Here is a 19,620-nt window from a genome sequence, read left to right as displayed (position 1 = left end):
GTTTATAAATGCAACCTCGCTGTTTAATAACCAGTTAGGCAACAAGTTTTGTGAAATGTGCGCGTGCTGCATGCCGTTCTCGCGCAAAACACAAGGCTGTGTGTTCCAAATTGCCCGTAAAGATGGCCGATTTACGTCATGTGGGAACCGCATGCATTGTGTAGCTGCAGGGATTACCACAAAATGGAATGCCATCATTTCAACAATAGAAAAATATTTCTTTCCTGCATTTTCAGCACACCTCCTATAACTTGAATCCATGGTTAAGATCTTTTAATTGGCAGTGCCTCGTCCATGGATGGATTAGCATGGCATGTGTGTCCTTAAAGGCACTGGACACTATTGGTACACTGGTACATTACTCAAAATATACAAACTTACTTGGTTACAAGCAATGGAGGGCTGTGGTTCCATTGATAGTAGAAAACATTGTGAAAAACGGCTCCCTCTGAGGTAACATAGTTTTTGGGAAATAAGTTATTTCTCATTAAAATAAGTTATTTCTCATTAAAATATTTGAATTGAATCAAGACAATTCAAGTCATCGGAAAGCACACAGTTCGTGCGACAAGTGGTTTTTTTTCTTCCATTATTCTCTCTCAACTTTGACAACGAATTGAGTTCAAATTTTCAAAGGTTTGTTATTTTATGCAATGTTTAGATACAAGTGAGAAGACTGGTCTTTGGCAATTACCAAAGGTGTCCAGTGCCTTTAAGCAAGATACTTCACATGCTTCAGGACATAATTAAGCCGTACCCCGTACAAGGACTGGTATAGTGCTCATTAAAGAACCAAGAGTACATATCATAAACAAAGTACAGGCCACTCCTAGTGTTTCTGTTATACCATGGTTTCACGAGTGTCCTTGTGTCTGTGTTTACAAAGGCTTGTGAGCTTTACGGAGTTAACTAATGAGGCATCTTTGGGTTCATGACCGCAAAAACCCTATAGTAATTGTTAAGCTTGACATTTGAAACAGTAGAATATTAATTGGCTAATGAGGCATCTGTGGTTTCATTGGACACCACACTTAACCAGCTGTTATTATTTGGATACTTAAAGGCAGTGGACACTGTTGGTAATTACTCAAAACAATTATTACCATAAACCTTTCTTGGTTACAAGTAATGGGGAGAGGTTGATGGTATAAAACGTGAGAAATGGCTCCCTCTAAAGTGCCATAGTTTTTGAGAAAAAGTAATTTTCCACGAATTTGATTGCGACACCTCAAGTTTAGAACTTGAGGTCTCGAAATCAACCATCTAGTAAATGCACACAACTTCGTGTGACAAGGGTATTTTTTCTTTCATTATTAATTCGCAAGTTCGATGACCGATTGAGCTCAAATTTTCACAGGTTTGCTATTTTATGCGTATGTTGAGATACACCAACTGTGAAGACTAGTCTTTGACAATTACCAATAGTGTCCACTGCCTTTAAGCACTGATGATCTCATAAGCTCATTGCTATTTATAGCTGCAGATGAAGTTTGAAGATTTGCATTGATAAAAAAAAGAAACAGAAGTTACTGTAAAAAGTAAACTTGTGGGTACAAACAACTATCTATAAATTCTCTTTGGAGGAGTATAGACCAATCCGATGGGAAAAAAATGGTAGCGCCAAAAATTAACAACTGCTGTGTCATTTTGTGCATAATCTAGCCACTGACGACATCGCAGCAATTGGCGCGGGGTGCTCACACAGTTTACTCTGCTCGTCTCCTGCATGCACTCTAGTGAAGACGAGCAGAGTGCATGTACACTTTATCGAAACATCAAGTCCACACTGGCTCTTTTTCAGAGCAGATGCTCCTCCAAAAATAAATTTGTACTCAGGGTTGTACCCGTATTTAAAGTGAACTGTTACTTCTTTAAGATGCAGAGGTTGCCTGAAAGTTGAAGTGCCATCGTTCCAACCATGGAAGATTTTTTCTTTCCCCCAAGTTGGACAGTGAAGCATCTCAAATTTGGTTCCTTGTTTCAGATCATTTGCATTTTAAAAGATTTTAACAGATTTTATGACAGTGAATGATTTAGACAGCCTGTATGTCAATTTAAAGCCATTTGACACTTTTGGTAATTACTCGTAATTTTTTTTTAGCACAAACACTTACTTGGTAACGAGTAATGTAGGGCTATTGATAGTATAACACATTGTGAGAAACAGCTCCCTCTGAAGTAACAAAGTTTTGAGCAAGAATTGTCTCACTAAAGTATTTTATTCTAAAAAAAAACTTTTTTCGTGCATCAGTGTTTTTTTTTCTAACAATATTTTTTTTTCTTACAATTCGTTCTTACAACTTTTGTGTATCGTAAAAGATTTCATAATGCATGTACTGTACTAGAGATGCTGGCTTTGAACAAGTTTTTTTATTTTTTTGTATTATCAATGTTTGGACTTGTGAGCTGAAACCGTTCTCTATTTTCAGTATTATTTTAAATGACCCTACCTGTCCTATCCTAAATGATTTCAGGTTGTAGCCCATGAGATTACCCACAGTTGGACAGGCAACCTAGTCACCAACTGCAGTTGGGAACATTTCTGGCTGAATGAGGGATTCACAGTCTTTGTGGAGAGGAAGATTGCCGCTAGGATGCATGGAGAAAAACAAAGGCACTTTGAAGCCATTGGTAATTAAATACTTTTGCCTTAGTGTAATCTTGGTGTTGAGTGTAAGGGCCTTGGCACATGAGGCAACTTTTCCTGGCAACCTTTGTGTTTAGACATTTATTTCAATATTGGCAACAACAACAAAAAGCATCAAATGTAATACAAGCATTATACAGTCTACATAATTATAGCATGGCTAAAGATACTCCGCTAAGTTATTACCAACATGCAGGGAAAATTTGAAGCATAGTGCTTTTTTAAAGTTTACCCTGGGATAGACAAGACTAGGACTAGACAAGGACAGACAGACAGACGAGACCAGCCAGATAAGTAAATAGGTACATTGTTTTGAGTGAAACAAGATGATTACAATGACATTTAACAGTTATCACTATTGGCCTAGTAAATACATATTTAAGAAAGACGTTTTAATTTTCCTTGAGAAACTTTCAAGCGTGAGGGATTGCTTAATACTGGTTTGGAGGTTTTTCCAAAATATTATACCATTTGAAATGAGACTATTTTTAGAATATGAAGTTCGGCTGAGGTTAATATGAAAATCACCCTTTGATGCACCACGAGTGTTATGTGAATGAACTGATGAAGATAGGGTAAAACAATCAACTGCAGTGCATGCTACAAGATCATCTTGGAGCACATGAGTAACTTGTCAAACAATGTCGTGCGATTCCCAAGATGTGAACACTCAAATGACCGATTGAGCTCAAATTTTCACAGGTTTGGTATTTTATGCATACAGTATATGAGATACACCAACTGTAGAGACTAGTGTTTTTAACAATTACCAATAGTTTCCAGTGTTTTTAAAGTGTAAATTGGTATTGATACTTGATTGATGTAAAGAAGTTAGTTGGTGAAGTAAAGGTGTTGCTGGGTGTAGCCTAGTTTGTGGATTTGGTAATGTAACTAGGATATGGGTTGTTAAAAGTTATGAGAAATCTGAGTGTCGTGTTGCTTGGGTGTTGCCTGGGATTGGAGGAAAAAATGGTTGTGTAGCTGGTTGTAATGGGTTTGATGATTGAGTGTGTAATAGGGGTGTTAATGGGGTGTAGCTTGGGGTTTAGGGTTAGTGATGAAAGGGTGTGATTGGGATTGTGGGATGTAGGTGGGTGTAATGGGTTTGATGATTGAGGGTGTAATAGGGGTGTTAATGGGGTGTAGCTTGGGGTTTAGGGTTAGTGATGAAAGGGTGTGATTGGGATTGTGGGATGTACATTGTAGGTGGGTGTAATGGGTTTGATGATTGAGTGTGTAATAGGGGTGTTAATGGGGTGTAGCTTGGGGTTTAGGGTTAGTGATGAAAGGGTGTGATTGGGATTGTGGGATGTAGGTGCTGCTAGGATGTACCTTATGGGGGGTCAGAAGAACGTTGGGTGGGTGCAGCTTGTAGGGGGTGGGGGTTAGGTTAGTAAAGCACTGTAGCCAGGATTCATACGGGAAAATTCCTGTGAGGAATTGTCATCCAAGGTGTACAGGTGTACGTGTGAAGAAGTGAAATTTAAGCAGGGAAAACGTAATCGCATCATGTTATGGCCATTTGGGTAGTTGAGTTTTGGGGTTTTTGGAAATTAAAGGGTTAAGTTGTTGGGGGGATAGTACAGAAAAAAGACAGTGTTTTGTATCCGTTTTATTGTTCAAAAAAATTCTTATCTTGTAACCCTTTTTAGGTGGATGGAAAGACTTGCAAAATGCGGTAAGTAAAAGTAGGTACTTTACCAAGAGTTTGAAAAACAGTTCTGTTTCTCCTTTCAAAAGTGGGTTTTCAGTCAAAATGCTTTGACAAATTTTCGTCTCAGTTTTAGCATTTAAAAGTCTGTTAACCAGTTATGCTATTTGTTATGGTAAAATAACTGGTTAATGGGTTTTTACATGCTAAAATAATTTTCGTCTCACAAAGACGAAAATTATTTTGTGACTTGTTTTACTCATTTCTCGAAAACTACACAACCTTAGTTAGTAATATTCGAAGGGAAGCTTTTCACTATCGTTATCCTCAAACCCTGTAAATTTAATGTAAATGAACCCAAGTCCTTTAAACCTCTGCACAGTTACATAGTTTGTATTCTTCCTGCATATACAAATGTACATGGTATACACCAAGGAACTTTACTTTCTACTCTGAGTAACAGTCTACCTAGCCCTAAATAGGACTCTTCCTCTGTACACAGACATGACAGATACAGATTCCTATCTATTAGGGCCCGTTTCTGGGTGGGAAAATTTTCAAAGCTTCATAACTCAAATCTTACCTGCAACCAGCCACTAATTTCAACAGATTCACATTATATGGCTGCATACTTTTATCTGCGGTTGGTTTTGGTCTTCATATATTCTTCACAAATATGTAATTTTCGTGAAATAATGCAGCTCCCAACATTACAAAATTCCTGTTTTGATCGTTTTCTCACAGTGTTGTCTGCTGCTGTGCGCGCGTACGCGTATACATTCGTGTGCAAGATACAAGATGCAAGACGCATGAATTATTGGTCTCCGTATCTTGACTGCACAGTGTTAACACGCAAACGCAACGCAAGATTTGCGCGTCTTGTGTACACACGGCAGACTGTCAGAGTACGAACAAAAATGGGAATTCCTTAACGTTGGGAGCTGCATTATTTCATGAAAATGACGGATTTGTGAAGAATATATGACGATCAAAACCCAACCGCAGAAAAATATATGCTGCCATGGAATGTGAATCTGTTGAAATTAGTGGTTTCTTGCAGGTAAGATTTGAGTTATGAAGCTTTGAAAAAATGTTCTGCCCCAGAAATGTACCCTGATATCCTGGACGTCACTGTAGTACATAAGTGTAAGACCACCAGGGCTACAGTGTACCAGTTGATTTACCTACATGTACCAGATACCACAATGGTCACTTTCTGATTGGGCTGTATTACACAATAAGCCATTTGCGTGTTAAAGCCAGTGGACACTATTGGTAATTGTCAAAGACTAGCCTTCACAGTTGGTGTATCTCAACATAAGCATAAAATAACAAACCTGTGAAAATTTGAGCTCAATCGGTCATCGAACTTGCGAGATAATAATGAAAGAAAAAAACACCCTTTTCACACGAAGTTGGTTAGATGGTTGATTTCGAGACCTCAAGTTCTAAATCTGAGGTCTCAAAATCAAATTCGTGGAAAATTACGTCTTTCTCTAAAACTATGGCACTTCAGAGGGAGCTGTTTCTCACAATGTTTTATACCATCAACCTCTCCCCATTACTTGTCACCAAGAAAGGTTTTATGCCAATAATTATTTTGAGTAATTACCAATAGTATCCACTGCCTTTAAGTCTGAATATTACCTGGTACAATGACGTGCTTGATCAAACACAGTTGCGATCTCTGGCTGTGCTCCGTGGTCATAATGGGTTGATGTGGCTGGCTGCCAAAAAGGCGCCCTTGATTCTTTGAGGAACTCAAATTTAAATGTTTACTTGTGATCAAGCACGTCATTGTTCCAGACAATATTCAAACTTCACACACAAATGGCTTATTGTGAACAACATGCCTGCTTCTTTGAGCACGTTGTAGCCGCGTCCTTCGCAACTCAGCTCTAAGCTGCGAGTAAGGATGATTAGTTTTTCAAATTATTGTTATTTATTATTATATGAAAAAAAAATATATATAACATAACTAAGTTATCCAAAATGTTGCCGCATTTCTTTGCAGGTGGAGAGATTTGGTGTAACCCATGGGTATACGAATCTCATTCCTTCTCTAAAGGGGGTCGACCCTGATGATGCTTTCTCAGTGGTGCCATATGAGAAAGGTTCCACACTACTGTTTTACCTGGAGACCCTTGTTGGATGTAAAGGTATGGAATTGTCTAGAAGCTAATGTTTTAATTATGACTGACAAAACCTTCCTCATTGGAATGAAAATATCAATCAGCTGTTGAAATCAATGTTTCAAATTTCGCTCTGAAACAGGCAGTTATGAACCAAAACATCCACATACAACAAACTAATGACCCATATTGCTCAGAATTACGTTGTATGTCATCAAATGTTCTGGATTTGTTAGACTCATTAAGTAATGGCAACTAACTCCATTTTAACAAGCGGTTATTTTAAAGACTTTAAGTTTCAACCCCACTCGTTTACGGGCTTTCTCTCATGAAAAGTAATTACAATAATTGTAATAAAATTGAATTTTGTCAGTTCCCTTCCTCTTTAAGGCAGTGGACACTATTGGTACTTACTCATAATAATTATCAGCATAAAACCTTACTTGGTAACGAGTAATGGGGAGCTGTTGATCGTATAAAACATTGTGAGAAACGGCTACCTCTGAAGTAACTTAGTTTTTGCGAAAGAAGTAATTTTCCACGAATTTGATTTCGAGACCTCAGAATTAGATTATGAGGTCCCGAAATCAAGCATCTGAAAGCACGCCACTTCGTGTGACAAGTGTGTTTTTTCTTCCATTATTATCTCACAATTTCGACGACTAATGAGTTCAAATTTTTACAGGTTTGTTATTTTGTGCATATGACGTTGAGATACACCAAGTGAGAAGACTGGTCTTTAACAATAACCAATAGTGTCCAGTGTCTTTAATCCAAGTGTACCTCTGCCACGCTCTGCTAAATTCAAGTTGTCAGTTCCGTCTTTCCTACTAGATGAGTTTGAGGAGTTTTTGCGTTCCTACATTCAGAAGTTCAAGTATCAAAGTATTACAACCCAAGACTTCAAAGATTACCTCCTCTCCTACTTCCAAGATAAGGTAAAACAATTCAAGCTTTTGGTAATTAAAGGAACACGTTGCCTTGGATCGGACGAGTGGTCTATAAAAAAGCGTTTGAAACCGTTTGTTATGAAATGTATATGGTTGGAAAGATGTTTTAAATGTAGAATATAATGATCCACACAAGTATCACTCAAAATTGCATGGTTTTCATTTTACATCGCGAATTAACACGGTAGGCCATTTATGGGAGTCAACTTTTTTGACTCCCATAAATGGCCGACCGTGTTAGTCGACGAGGTAAAACGAAAACCACGCAATTTGGAGCCGTATTTGTGTAGATCATGTATTCTACTTTTACAATATCTTTCTAACCATACCAATTTTATAGCAAACGGTTACAAACGCTTTTCAAAGACCAACCTCGACCGATCCAAGGCAACGTATTCCTTTAATGGAAATATAATAATAATAATAATAGTAAACATTTCTATGGCGCTCTACAATGAACACAGCGCCTCACAAAAAAGAAGTAATAACATCAGTAGAAAACATAGCAAAAGAAAAACTACTAGTTGCTCTCAGTGGGAAACAAAAACGTTTTGAGGGACCGAAGTAGACACTGCTTCTCTGACTTCACAGGGCATGCAGTTGGTTCCAAAGTATAGGAGCTGCATTGAAGAATGGATTGTCTCCAGCCTTTTTGTAGGAGCGAGGAACAACCAAGCGTGTGACGTCAGAGGGCATTTTCAGTATTTCTTTTTAACTGATTTGAGTTTATTATTTAACCCTGTATCATTCTTTGCTATCTTTAGTTTGTGTGCGACAATAAATGAAAAAAACCATTGAACTTTTTTGTTATTGCGGCGTGATTGCATGAAGTTAAATGTTGTGATAAAGATGCAACGTTTTTTATCACAAGCGCAGTTGTTTCAACAATTTTTTTTACTGAAATTGTTTATAGAAGTTTGATTTCTCTGTTTTTAATCGGAATTCCAGGGTTTTTCTTTCCATACAAAAAATAAAAAGGTTAGTCGGGTAGTCGAGTAGTGCCGCACAGAAAAATACTGATTTCATTGGCAGAATACTGATTTTCATGCTTCAGAATACTAATTTTCTCAATAATTGAAGGTTGGCAAGCTAGCTCTGTGTGAGGGGTAAACCAAAATGAATATTCTACTTATTTTGTTTGTTTCAGCAATCTGTGTTTGACGATGTGGACTGGGATGCTTGGTTCTTTCAACCTGGGATGCCCCCTGTCAAACCAAGGTATGTGTGCATTTAGTAAACAGATCCCAATTCCAAAGGGAAACAAAGTATTTGAAGTCAACTCATTCTATTCATGGAGTAGTAACATTTTCAGCCGCAATGTTTAAAGACAGTGGACACTATTGGTAATTGTCAAAGACTAGTCTTCACACTTGGTGTATCTCAACAGATAACAAACATGTGAAAATTTGAGCTCAATCGGTCGTCGAAGTTGCGAGATATTAATGAAAGAAAAAACACCCTTGTTGCACCATGGTCACACAAAGTTGTGTGCTTTCATATGCTTGATTTTGAGACCTCAAATTCTTAATCTGAGGTCTCGAAATAAAATTTGTGGAAAATTACTTTCTCGAATACTACTTCACTTCAGAGGGAGCTGTTTCTCACAATGTTTTATACTATCAAGCTCTCCCCATTTCTTGTAATCAAGAAAGGTTTTATGCCAATAATTATTTTGAGTAATTACCAATAGTGTCCACTGCCTTTAACTTAAAGGCAAAGTATACCTTTATTTTACTGTTCGGTTGTTTTAATCCTGTATAAATGTAGCTGTATACAATAAAACTAACTTGTGAAAAACTGTATTTCAAAAGATGGTCATGTTTTTGAAATATCATCAGAAATTCGGGGGCGGTTATGTCTCTGCAGGAAGAAAAAATCCTTAACTCGTAAGTTACTGACAGTAACGCTTAACGCTTCTCAGATTCAAATTTCGGGGCGTAAAAACATATAACTGTTTATATTTATAGCCACATTACTTTGAAGTGAAGTGTTTTTCAAAATGCTTCATACTATCGAAAGCTGATGAAGGCTTTTAACCAAAAGTTGTAACTGCCGTTTATTTTTGGAGTTATTACTAGCCTTGCTCAAGGCAGTCGAATTATTCACTCCGAAAAAAGACCGCCACTGTATAAAAACCCACCCGTATTCACTCTGCGTAAAACCTACCCGTATTCACTGTGCGTAACATCGCACGACACGATGCCCCCGTACACTATCCGCATGCGGAGGCCGTCAGGCCGACAGCCTTGTAGGATCTGTGTTGAAGCCACTAACCTCATTACTATAATAAGCGAAGAGTTCCCACGGTCAGCTCATTACCATAATGCCCGCGAAAGACGAGACATGTTTACCTCACACACCACCAACACGGACGCATGATAGGGTCCAAAGGTCGTGATAAGGGAAGTGCGTGATTGGACGTCAAAATGAATAATTCATTTGCCTCACATCCTGTGTTGTCTGATAGGTCTGACGAACGATATACATATTCATGAGCTGCATACTAGCATATCCTCGAGCCCCCCTAATTTCGTCCACTATTGGAATTTTTTCAATACAACACATTAAAACGGGAAGATACAGATCCGACAAGGCTGTCGGCCTGACGGCCTCCGCATGCGGTTAGTGGTGTACGAGTGCGATGACTTGTGTGAACAGTATTCGTGCGATGTGACAGTGTGTATACGGGTTGGTCATTCGGTGTGATCGCACACACCATGCACAGGGTATACGGCGGGTGGGTTTACAGCTGCGTCTTTTCGGAGCGAATAATGCGACTGCCTTGAGCAAGGCTAAGTTATTACCTAAGGTATACATGTACCTTCCCTTTACAAACCTTGTGCCATGAAGTAGAACATTTACGCTGTTCACAAAATGGCGTTTGAAACCCCAAATCTGTCGATTTTGTTCACAGCTATGATACATCACTGAGTAGTGGATGCTTAGATCTCTGTCAGCGTTGGTGTCACTCGTCGTCCACTGACCTCCACAGCTTCAGCTCGGAGGATCTCAAGCCGCTGACCTCTAAACAGGTCGTTGAAACTTTGTCACTGCTACTGTTAGAGGTAGGTGGTGCATGAGTAGCACACCCTAGAGAGGGAAAGGGATTGGGGACACAAACATCCCCCTAAAATGGCTACCACGTAAAAACTTAGGGAGAAAATCCAAAGAGGTCTTTGATTTTGATTTTGATATTTATTCTCAACGCTCTTAATTATTATAACCAAACCAGAAGAGAGTAGACAATTGAAGAATTGCAGTTTTAGATGTGGGAGGAGAACCCCAGAGAATAATTCCAGGGAAAACCAATGCAGTCAGGTGAGGACTGTAAACCCAATCCACATATAGTGTTGCCGATGGGATACGAACAGGGGTGAAAGGACAAGGCAAGACACCACAACACCGACCTGACCGGGAATCTTGTTTTGAAGAGAAGCATTGAAAGCAAAATGGGATGTTTATTTATTTATTTGTTTTGAATTTAAATTAAAGCCCCATTGTTTAACTTTTATGAATGGCAATAAAAACTTACTTGGCAAGAAGCCTACAGCAGCTTTCGATAGTATAAAACATTTTAAGAAAAATTAGTTTTTATCCTCCAAAATTTGAATCTGTTACTAACAGTAACGTTTCTCAGAATGTGTATTCCAATTAGCCTTTTTGAGATATGGCGGAGATATGGTTTGGATAAATTTGTCTGCATAAACCGAGACCAAACAGTGCACTCCTATCACGTCCGCCATACCTTAAAAAAGGCTTATTGCTTCCCCCCCCCAAAAAAAAAAAACAAAAACAAAACAACAACAACAAACAAACACAATTTTTTTATTTTTTTATTCAGGTCTAATACTGATCAAACTATTTTGTCTTTTTGTTTTGCCGATTAGCCACCGCTAAGTCTGCAGCACATTGAGTCAATGAAGGACTGTTACAAGCTCGGAGCTAGTGGCAATGCTGAGATCAAATTTCGCTGGTACCGGCTGTGTATTCGGGCAGAGTACCAGCCGATCATACCACAGGCCCTGGACTTTGCCGTCAAGTGGGGCAGACTGAAATTTGCCAGAATACTTTTTGGGTAAGGCTGGGAGATCTTCCATTTAAATTCTTGATTTTGTTCACCTTGTGTTGGATACTGTTTTTAAACGGCATTCATTATGGGAGACTTCTGGACGGTCAATTTTCACAGTTCATTGCCAGTAATGTGCGTGCTCAGACGCGCACAAAACTGAACATGTGCGCGCACGCTCAGAGCCGCAAAAAAAGGGCTCTTATGTCTGGTGCCGCCAGCGTCTCAAAAGTCTCCATTGAATGTTTACATGTGAATTGACATACTGGAGTAAACTTCCATGTAGTTTTAATTTAGTTTTAGTTTTATTAGACTTTACACTGGCATAAAAAAAAAAAATAGAAATACAAATCGATATGAAACAAAAAATAAAGAATCGAAATAGCTAAAAAATACCAAGCCAGTGAGTGGCGAGGAGGAACAGGTGACCAGCACCTCTACAAAGCCATCCTGCCACATTCTGTACATCTACATGTAGTAAGAAGTACAAGATTAAGTGCAGACCCCTATTTTGACGGTGTATAAATCACTCACCAACAATGCCCCCCTGCAGATTGATGTTTTGGGGGAGGAGGAGGGGGGGGGGGCCTCGGTTATGCCACTGAAAAACCGTACACCTTTTTCAAGAACAATCTGCACAGCTCACAGGGAGTCACTGGAAACCAGAATTATATACACTGATACCTCACCATGCATTAAAGGGTCTTGCTACCTTTTGTTGGCAATGTTCCATGACATGAATCCCTACTCAATGAAGATGTATAGTAATATAATCTACCTGCAGAAGTTTCAGCTGCCCTAGTAGCCTTGCTCAAGGCAGTCGCATTTTTCGCTCTGAAAAGACGCCGCTGTAAACCCACCCGTACACCCTGTGCGTGGTGCTTGCGATCACACCGCATGACCCACCCGTATACACACTGTCACATCGTACGAATACTGTGCACACAAGTCATCCTCACTCGTACCACTAACCGCATGCGGAGGCCGTCACGCCGACAGCCTTGTCGGGTCTGTAACTTCCGGGTATAATGTGTTGTATTGAAAAATTTCCACTAGTGGAAAAAAATGGGGGGCTCTCGGATATGCTAGTATGCAGCCCATGAATATGTATATCTTTTGTCAGACCTATCAGACAACACAGGATGTGAGGCAAATGACTTATTCATTTCGACGTCCAATCACGCACGGCTATCATGCTCGCTGAGCGTCCATGGTGGTGGTGTGTGATGTAGACATGTCTCGTCTTTCGCGGGCATTATGGTAATGAGCTGACCGTGGGAACTCTTCGCTTATTATAGTAATGAGGTTAGTGGCTTCAACACAGACCCTACAAGGCTGTCGGCCTGACGGCCTCTGCATGCGGATAGTGTACGGGGGCATCGTGTCGTGCGATGTTACGCACAGTGAATACGTTTTTTTTTTATACAGCGGCGTTCTTTTTTTCGGAGTGAATAATTCGACTGCCTTGAGCAAGGCTACTTCCCTAGTTGTCAAGTTTTGGAGAAAAAAAAAGTGAAAATCACAAAGCAATGTTTTCAGGAGAGTCAAGTAAAAATCTGTTGTACCGTCGAAATTATTTTTATGAAAATGTTTTACTCATTTCTCAAAAACTACAGCACCTCAGCAAGTAATATTTTAAGGGAAGCTTTCTACCATCATTATCGTTAAGCCTATTAAGTTTAATGTAAATCTGTGGATGTTTGTGTTTTGTGTCGCCCTTTAAAACCAATGCCATGTTTCACTTCTCTTCCAACTGTTTTCTTTTTAAAGGGATCTGTTCAAATTTGGAGTTGCCTGCGACCTAGCCATTGCGAGGTTCAATCAACACAAAGCAGATATGCATCCTATAACAGCCACCATGGTAGAGAAAGACCTGCTGGAAAGACAACAGTCCAGTGTATGACCTGTATGATCATTGTAAGCTTCAGCTTTTGTTTGATTTGTCTAACAAAGCTAACAGACATAATCACTACATCTAATATGAATTATTAAAATACTCGGGTCTAATCAGAACCAGGGGTGGATTTCACAAAGAGTTTAAGACTAGACTTATCTCAAGGCAGGATAAATTACTCGTCCTAACGTAGGACTAGCCATACGTTTTTATATCTCCTAGGACTTAGTCCTAAGTTAGAACTAGTCTTAACTGTGAAATCGACCCCTGGTCATACAATACGCTATTCGTTAAATAATAATGAGTTGTGATAACAGCACCAGGTATGATAACATGTGATATATGCATCTACATGTACACAATTTACATGTACATGTTTACAACTGTACACAAACTCAACCAGTAATTTAATGTTTTCAAACGGCTGGTTAAAGGGTACATGTATATGTACTTTTAATTTTTTTTTTTTAAACACAATGTCCACAGAGATTATGATAGTAGAAAGCTTCCCTTGAAATTTTACTTACTGAGGTGCTGTAGTTTTTGAGAAAAGAGTAAAAGTAATAATTTTCATCTCAGTTTTAGCATGTAAAAACGTATTAACCAGTTATGCTATGGTTTTGGTATAATATCATAACTGGTTAAGGGGATTTTACATGCTAAAATAATTTTGGTCTTTTGAGGCGAAAATTATTTTGTGACTTGTTTTACTCATTTCTCAAAAACTACACAACCTCAGTTAGTAATATTTGAAGGGAAGAATTCCACTATCATTATCTTCAAACACTGTAAGTTTAATGTAAATCTGTGGACATTTTAAAAAAGTACCCGAATCCTTTAAAGCCATTGGACACTTTCGGTAAACAGTATTGTCCAAGGACCACACTTCATGTATCACAACTTATATATAAAATAACAAACCTGTGAAAATTTGGGCTCAATCGGCCATCGGAGTCGGGAGAAAATAACAGGAAAACCCACCCTTGTTTCGGCATGTTTCGTCGTGTTATGACACGTGTTTAAAATTAATCCGTAATTCTCAATATCGAGAATTGATACGGTTTTAATTTTTTTTATTTAAAAAGTAAAGTATTTCATGGAATAACATTTCAAGAGAATCTTTCACCTTTACCTACTGTAAACCCTCTAAGTTATTTGTAAATCTGTGAACTTTTTTTTTTTTTCTGTACCGAAAGTGCCCAATGGCTTTTAAGGCAGTGGACATTATTACTCAAAATAATTATTAGCGTAAAACCTTACTTTGTAATGAGTAATGGAGAACTGTTGATAGTAAGAAACATTATGAGAAACGGCTCCCTCTGAAGTAACGTAGTTTTCGAGAAAGAAGTAATTTTCCACTAATTTGATTTCAAAACCTCAGAATTAGAATTTGAGCTCTCGAAATCAAGCATCTGAAAGCACACAGCTTCGTGTGACAAGGGTATTTTTTTTTTCATTATTAACTTGCAACTTCAATGACCAATTGGGCTCAAATTTTCACAGGTTTGTTATTTTATGCATTTGTTGAGATACACCAAGTGAGAAGACAGGTCTATGACAATTACTAATAGTGTCCAGTGTCTTTAAAGGCACTGTACACGTTTGGTAATTGTCAAAGACCAGTGTTCTCACTTGGTGTATCCAATCATAAGCAAAATAACAAGCCTGTGAAAATTTGGGCTCAAGTGGTCATCAAATTATTTGGAGGTGAATAATGAAAGTAAAAAACACCCTTTTGCATTACTGGTACATGTACTTAGTGTTGTTTCAGATACAAAATTAAAGGCTTCGGCTAAGGTCTTTTATTGTTTTAGTGACAAATTACACCTTTCTCATAAACTACATTACTTCAGAGGGAGCTGTTTCAAAATACTTTTTTACTATCAACAGCTCTCCATTGCTCGTCACCAAGTAAGTTTTTATGCTAACAATTATTTTGAGTAATTACCAATAGTGTCCAGTGCTTTTAACTGCTTTTAATTTCCACTAGAATTTTAATAATGAGGTGTCAGATTGAAGCTCTTAAAACATTTTATTTTAATTTTTTAATTGTGCCAATTATAGCAATGACGTTATAGAAAGTAAGTAATAACCATTTAAAATGAAGAATTTTTAAAAAGATGAATAATAATATACATACGTAGCGAACAGAAACTCATCTCTTTTAAATGAAATATAAAACCTATCTTTTTAATACTGCTTTTTAGCTTTTTATGTCTTCTTCTATGTTCACCTTGCCAGTTAGTTTAGAATTTTAGCATAGTTAGGGTTAGAGGCGTCTGTCTCCTGAAAAGTTCAAAACATTACCGATGCCAGCAGAGATAGGCCTATGTAATAAGTAATTAATTAGTTCTCTGTTGGCGGGACAGCCAATCCCCATACTTTTGTTTGGGCACTGGCCTGGTGACCAGTCTTTTTTCTTTGTCTTTTTCTTCCACTCTGTGCTTTTTAACAAGTGTTCTGCGCCTCTGATCATTTTGTATGTAAGGGGCGCAATATAAATTTGAACTATTATTATTATTATTATTATTATTATTATTATTAATACTAAGAACAATTATGGCTTCTTTTATAGCACTCATATCCGTCACTAAGTGACGCTCAAGGCGCTTGGCAATCAGTATTTTCCGTTAAGGGTATGTGGTACTAAGTATGTAAAGAGACACTCCTTAAAGGAACATTACAGAATTGTTTTTTTTTCTAGCAAAACAGTTGCTGGCATTGTAGGCACTTTATGTAATCCACCTTATACATAAACTGACAAACCTGCAGAAGTTCAAGATCGATCGACCTTCTGGGTCACGAGAGAATAGTGAAAAACCGATTACAAATTTTGCATTGCATCGATGCCAAAACTAAAATAACTAAAACGCTCACTGAGTGATAAACTCCAAACGCGAAATGAGATTATTTGTTTCTCATCAAATATGAAATAATTTCAGACAGAACTATTTAAGACTGGGTTGCTGTAAAAATCAAAGATATTTTTAAAATGTTGGCAGACTTCAAAAAATGGATTTTGGCAAAACTCCATGTATGAGTAGGTATGCGTACACAAAACACAAATATCAAAAAAAAAGTTATATCAGACATTGGTTGCCATGGTTATGGCCAAAATAAGATTTTCAGCAAATTTTTCAAGTTTTTACCCTTTTTAAGAGTTAAAATATAGGTAAATTGACAGCACTGGTACGTCTAAATGGGAAAACAGTGAAGTTTTTCTTTCACACATATTGCACAACCATGTTTACTCTTTCAGAAAATGTTTTTAAAAATTAAGTGTGCGATCAACTTTGGATCAAACCACTATTTCAAATAGGGGTGTTTTTGTCATATTTTCTTATAGCGAAAAATAGGGGTCTCGAATGGGGCCATAAGTCCGAAAGTGGCACTTTGTGGATTATGACATTTTTATAGTTGGAAGATAAGGTACCAACCTACATAAAAATTCAATAAAATGTTTTGGTATTTTAAGTGCGCGAACACAGTTTTAACGGAAAGTTAGCACTTTAGCACTTTTTTTTTTTTTTAACCTTATGGGTGGAAGGGACTTGAGGTGCATTCAAAACTAAACTTTTGAAATCACTATATAGCCCGTTGCCATGATAACAGCTCATTTTTGGTTTGGCTATTTTTTGCCAATTTTGGGGTCAAAATAACTGTATTTTAGCATATAATTTATTTGCAACTCCACCCAGCCAATGTGCATTCTTTTTTTCATAAAACTTTTCAAATCAATACATTGAGTCGTCCTATGCTTAACTTGAGACAAAAAAATTATTGCTTTAACTTTTTCCCTAATGCTATTTTTAGAACATCATTAGCGCATGTTTTTACCCTGTTTTTGGCCCTCAAAATGACAATTTGCCAGGGGTCTCAGAATGTTTTCCTTTCGGTTGTATTTCGAGCCAACATTGGTCATTCCATTTTGAGAAAAACTTGGGCAATTGTATCCTGTTGTAACAGTACTGCCTAAAAAAATGCATTTTTAACTTGTTTTCTTTAGATTGAATAAATAACACTAATTAAATAATACTAATAAAATAATACACTAATAAAATAAGTCTTCCATCAATCCGGCACCTTTTATGAGCACCCTGTAGCCTTGTGGACTACCCAACATTGATCAAGAATATTTTTAATGACCTAAGTTTTGGATTTTATACAACCCCCCCCCCTCCCCTGCATGCCCCGCCCCAAGCATGTCAAATTTTTTTGACAATGCATTACAAAGCGCCTCCTTTGTTGAAAGTCCCTTTTAAATATTTCCATTGCACATCATTAATATTAGGAAAGTTTGTGCTGTCTTCAGTCAACTTTAGGGAATATTTGCGATTTCGGTTGTGATTGGGGGATTATTTGTGTTTTCATGTCTGAGGAGCACAAATAGGCAACTGTATCATGTAGTGACACTGCCTCAACATGGTAACATTTGAATTAATTCTCTTTATTGGCATTTCTTACATGCTGAACAATGATGTTGATTGAAAAAAAGCAAAGCAGTTTACAAGTTAGTATAAAAAATATAACTGTATACAATGTATAGTTCGAAGACTCACCCCAAGCTAATTCGGCTGGTAATAGTGTTATCCGGCTATGTTCCATTAGGGAACTTGGAAATTAATTGATTTACGTAACCATTAATTGTACACGCAGTCACTGATTATGTGATGCCTCTGCGCAGTGTTAAGGACGTGTTAGACATTTTTGATGTTCAAACGAAGAGCTGTGAACGTCCATTTTGTCAAGTAAATTGAACATTTTGTTTAAAGTCACCAGGAAATAGATTTTGTTTTCTTTCAAACATAAGAGTATATGCTTACGAACAATAAAACATTTTTTTTAGTAATTGTTTGTCACGATTTATATGTTTAAAAAATATATAAAGTTGTTTGGGGGCTGACTCCGCCTACCCCTTTTGTGAGGTCAGTCGAGGCAGACTTTGCCTGCATTGCGTATAGTAAACACACGTGCAAAGTACATGTACGTCCAAGTCGTGAGTTGGTACATTTCAAAAAGTGTTTTTCTGCATTCAGCAGCAATACACCTGGTTGGCATTGCCGAAAAAAGGGGAAAAAACGTACAAACTCACGACTTGGTCCGTACATGTACTTTGCAATTGTGTTTACTCTACGCATTACAGGCAAAGTCTGCCTCGATTGACGTCACGAACAGCGCCCTCTCGGGTCGGGGTCAACTCTCAAATTTGTAAATAACATCAGAACTGATTTGTTTAAAACCTTAGTTAACTGGTTATTCACATTCAACTCATCAAAACACATATATTAATGACAAAAGCTTTATTTAAAAAAAAAAAAAAAAACACTTCCAGGTGACCCTAAGATTGTATAGCCAAACGTAAATGACCACAAACATACCACATAATCTCTTTGCGGTGCATGTTTATACAATTGAGAGTTATATTTTTATACTTGTAAGTTGCTTTGCTCTATTGTGTGCCTGTTTTTTCAATCAACATCATTGTTCAGAGTGTAAAAAGTAATAAGAGAGCATTTTTTTTTTCATGTGATTATGAAATTTGCAAAATAGGCATGAAGTTTCTGGCAACACTGTTCCACAGTTCAAAAAATACAAAAACTTTCTTTTTCAATGATGTGATGCCGGTTTATAAAACTGGGAGTTATGTTGTCATAAGATGCTTTATTATATTTTGTCCTGATATTTTGTCAGTCTTCATCGTTGCATGTAGTAGAAAGTCATAAAAAGAGCATTATTTTACAACTTTAAATCTATACAATCGCCAAAAAGCATGAAGCTTCTGACAACACTGCTCCTCAGTTCAACAAATACCAAAACATTTTTTTGAAATTCCTACAGACCAGTATCTTATCTTTCAAGCCTGGTAGCCCAACTTGCCTGAAAATGCTACTTTCGGACTTCTGACAAACTTAGCAACCCCGTCTATTTCCCAAATTGAACTTTGTTAAGAACACCCCTTTTTGAAATAATGGATTATTCCATTCACAATTGACTGTACCTGTGTCAGGTGCACTTTTGGAAAGACCAAGGGTGTATATTTACCATATTCAGTTGGAAAGCAGATAATATATTTGGTCTTTACACAGTGAAGCCTTCAACTTTGGGTAATTTTCAGAAAAGAGCTAAATTAGGTGAAATATGGCAATTTTCTTATTTTTAACCGTTGTCATGGCAACCAAAGTGCAATGCAAAAGCTATGCTTTCTTTTTACACTTTGGTTGAAGGAATTAACATGTGCAAAGAGTAAACAAAATCCAGTAAAAAAAAATCATATTTTTTT

General features: G+C 37.5%; 2 protein-coding genes across 2 annotated transcripts in view; both read left to right on the top strand.

The window, feature by feature from the left end:
* Positions 1-18,643, top strand: part of LOC139950139 (leukotriene A-4 hydrolase-like) — a 33,086-nt gene extending 14,443 nt beyond the window's left edge. The window contains exons 9-16 of the mRNA XM_071948769.1: positions 2,475-2,631; positions 4,300-4,325; positions 6,313-6,457; positions 7,265-7,368; positions 8,528-8,598; positions 10,295-10,445; positions 11,268-11,455; positions 13,217-18,643. Of these exons, the coding sequence (XP_071804870.1) occupies positions 2,475-2,631; positions 4,300-4,325; positions 6,313-6,457; positions 7,265-7,368; positions 8,528-8,598; positions 10,295-10,445; positions 11,268-11,455; positions 13,217-13,349 (975 nt within the window). The 3' untranslated portion in view covers positions 13,350-18,643. The remainder of the gene's footprint in view (positions 1-2,474; positions 2,632-4,299; positions 4,326-6,312; positions 6,458-7,264; positions 7,369-8,527; positions 8,599-10,294; positions 10,446-11,267; positions 11,456-13,216) is intronic.
* The window catches only part of LOC139950129 (uncharacterized), a 42,920-nt gene continuing 36,537 nt past the window's right edge, over positions 13,238-19,620 (top strand). Inside the window, exon 1 of the mRNA XM_071948758.1 lies at positions 13,238-13,363. The gene's annotated coding sequence lies outside the window, so the exon portion shown is untranslated. The remainder of the gene's footprint in view (positions 13,364-19,620) is intronic.

This window comes from Asterias amurensis, chromosome 2 (assembly GCF_032118995.1).
Source record: "Asterias amurensis chromosome 2, ASM3211899v1".
Lineage (NCBI taxonomy): Eukaryota > Metazoa > Echinodermata > Asteroidea > Forcipulatida > Asteriidae > Asterias > Asterias amurensis.
This window is presented reverse-complemented; position numbering and strand designations above follow the sequence as displayed.